This window comes from Pteropus alecto, unplaced genomic scaffold (assembly GCF_000325575.1).
Source record: "Pteropus alecto unplaced genomic scaffold, ASM32557v1 scaffold20, whole genome shotgun sequence".
Lineage (NCBI taxonomy): Eukaryota > Metazoa > Chordata > Mammalia > Chiroptera > Pteropodidae > Pteropus > Pteropus alecto.
The window spans coordinates 7,292,034-7,295,398 of NW_006436298.1; the positions used below are offsets into that span (position 1 = coordinate 7,292,034).

The following is a 3,365-nucleotide window of genomic DNA, read 5'->3' on the forward strand; positions in this document are numbered from 1 at the left end:
TATTCCAATTTTATTATTGTAACTAATGCTACCAAGGTTTTCTTATTTATAAAACTTACTGTGTTTAGGATTATTTCCTTAATATAATAGCACAGAAATGAAATTATTGGGTATGAACATATTTAAAACTCTTAATATTAATGCTATGTTGCTTCTCAAACAGATATCAATTTAGACTGCCACCACCAGATTTATAAATTGTTATATTGCACACTTATTTTTATTACCTTTTTAGGTTTCTTGTGATTGTTCGTTACCGAAAGAAGAATGTAGAAGTGTCCAAAATCAGGTACTTGAAGAGGAGCCAACCACAGTCTCTGAATATTTCTTTAGTGATATCTTTATTGAAGTGGATGAAACAAAATAAGGTCTTTTTTCTTTCCTTCGTTAAGTCCAGGATTTCCAGAGTAAATTATATTAACAAAACAGTATTAAGAAAAAAGCATCACTGTCTATTTTTTTTTAGGTTGATTTCAGTTATTTAATGAGCCTGGTTTGAAGCTTTTATAATCAGTGGATAACATTACTGAGGTTCCTTTCATTCTGGTTGATTCATCATTTTGGAGATACAAGCAGTTAAGATTGCTTTCTCAGACAGAAATAGCAACTCTTGTTTACATTTTGACTCTTCCTGTACTGAACACACATGGACATTTTGGAATGTTGTGCGTGGATAAATGTCTTTATAAATCACAGTGCCAATACATTTGGAGGTGGATTGTATTTAACATTTAGTGACCTACTTTTGTGAGGGTTTTTTTCTATTTGTTTGGATTTTGTTTTTGATGGTTAAGGCCTTTTCAGTTGCCTTTTAAGTATATGAAAGCAAATTGTGAAACTCCACTTTAGTATAGTAAAAGTTAAAAACTTTTCTATTATCAGCTGTTTGACTGAAAAATATGTATTTTTCTATTTCATGTTGATGTAACATTAGTCCTAATTGAAGAACTAGTATTTAAACTTATTATTTATAAAGATAAAACATCAAAAAGCTATTTATTTTTAAATTTTTTTATTTAAAAGAATATTCAGTTTTAATTATTTCATCCCTCAGATTATAGGTAAAGAAGGCATTCACAAATTTGTCTCCTTTCCTTCTTTAATTTTAAAGATATTTAAATTGATATAACTGAAAGCGTTTGGATAGTGTATATGTTTTGAATACTTTTTCTCATAGTTTAGTGTATTGACTTTGTACTGTGAAATGTTTTTTTTCTTATTTTTTGGATAATCTCAGGATTTATTTGTATGGGAAAAAACCCCTTAACTTCATTTATGAGACAAATTTCCATACAAAACTCTATCTCCTTTACACAGACATATACTCATACATACACATTCCTTTTTTAAAATACAAATTTCTTGATAGCTTTTCCCCCTATTAAATTCTACTTGAGGAACACTTAGGCCTTTAAGCACAGAATATAATTGTGATGTTAAAAATAGAAAATAAGATAATAAGACCTTATTAAGTCAGTTATCATCAATATGAATTTAAGGGTTCTTTTTGATATTGTGATTTATTTATGTAATTCTGTTACCCACCCAAGCAAATCTTTGGTGGTTCAAATGAAACTTCTCACAGAGATTTATTCTTGTATTTGAAAAGCATCCTGGGTTGATAATATAGTAGACTGGGAGTCAGAAACATTTTCCACAAAATATTTTCAAGTTTGTGAGACAGATGGCCTGTGGCAGTAAATACTCTATTTGCCATTTCGGTTGAAAACAGCCACAGGCAATACCTAAATGATGGGCATGGCTGGATTAAGCTTTTAGTTTGACCCCGACATTAGACAGTAATTTTTTTACCTTAAGGTGCTGATGTCTTTATCCAATGAGATATTTGTCATTGAAGTTATAAGTTGTGCCTAACAATTAAAACTGTGTTAATTATATTATGAAAGGATCAGTGTTTCAGTTGGAGAAATATTTTAATTGTGTTTCTGTAAGGGAAAAAAATGGTGGCCAGTTTTCAAGTTCATTAGTAAAATAGGATATGGATCAGGAAGAAGTACAACAGTAATCCTAATTTATTAAAACAATTGATATTAGAGCACTTCTTCATTTCCTTATATAAACTGAAATTTAGTTTAATTTTTTTGTCATAAGGGGGGTCCATAAATCTGAGCAGAAATTCTCAATAGGTATTTATTTATTTCATGTGATTAACATATCAGAAAAATCATGGTAGTAAATCATAAATCACATTGCTATTTTAATGCTGTTTTTATAAAATTTTAAAGATCGCATATTCTAAAAGCTTTCTTTCACTTGATTAATGTTAATTTGAGTGTTAGGTTGCCACAATTAAACTATTATTTTATTCCTGTATAATATTTTTTAACTTCGTTAATGTCTGTCTCTTGTTCATCTACAGTGAATTAATTTTACGAAAGATGTAACTTCTTATTGTATAAAGAATAATTTTATCTTTGGGCATTCATTGTATTAGTGAATCAAGTCAGCCAGCTAAATGACCCTATTGTTATATCCTTAAAACTAATCTTGGGAAAAGAAAAACGTAATCAGTGTATTTACCTTACAAGGTGGAAAGATTTTTTCACATCTGTATTTAATCTAATTCATGTCATGATGATGTTGAGAAGAATTTGTATTATATAAATCTTAAAAGGAGCTATGATCAAAGGTCTTTGTATTCTCTTGACTTTTCCTCCTAAATGCTTATATCTTAGCAATGATCAACATGATGGTTTAAAAGCCTAATTATTAGTAAATGATTGAGGCACAGATAAAAATATGAATATCCACTGTTTACCACCATGTTATTTGAAATAGAAGTGACCATGTATACTATCTTGCTTGAAGAAGTCTGTGACAAAAAAGCAATATCTGTCATTTGCAAATTTTCTTGTTCTAAAGAAAGCAGTTATGTTCTGTAGATATAAATTATGTAAATAAAAGTTATTTTATACTATTTTTGTGTGTCTTCAATGTTATTTAAGCAAAACTAGTAATTTTTCCACTACAGCTTATACTTACTTTCTTCCTTCCATAAAAACATATAAGAGTCATCCCTTGGAATCTTTCAGAACCACCTGCGGGTACTAAAATTTGAAGATGCTCAAGTCTCTATAGAAAATCACATAGTATTTGCATATAACGTATGTACATCTTATATACTTTAAAATGTTTCTAGATTACTTATAATCCTTAATGCATAGTAAATGCCATGTAAATAGTCATTACACTGTATTGCTTAGGGAGTAATGACAAGAAAAATTGTACATGTTCATTACAAATGCAACCATTTTAGGCCTAACTACGTAGTACACATCAGCAACAACATAATATTTTTTTTTCAAATATATTGCATTCATGGTTGCTTGAATCTGAGGTTGGTT

The 3,365-nt window shown here is 29.1% G+C and overlaps 1 protein-coding gene across 5 annotated transcripts in view; it reads left to right on the forward strand.

Annotated features, from left to right (window-relative positions):
- BDP1 (B double prime 1, subunit of RNA polymerase III transcription initiation factor IIIB) overlaps positions 1–2,938 on the forward strand; it is a 75,650-nt gene extending 72,712 nt beyond the window's left edge. For all 5 annotated transcript variants that reach the window (XM_025047687.1, XM_025047686.1, XM_025047688.1 and 2 more), the window contains exon 39: positions 236–2,938. In XM_025047687.1, coding sequence (XP_024903455.1) covers positions 236–367 — 132 coding nt within the window. In that variant the 3' untranslated portion in view covers positions 368–2,938. The remainder of the gene's footprint in view (positions 1–235) is intronic.
- Positions 2,939–3,365: the final 427 nt, after the last annotated feature.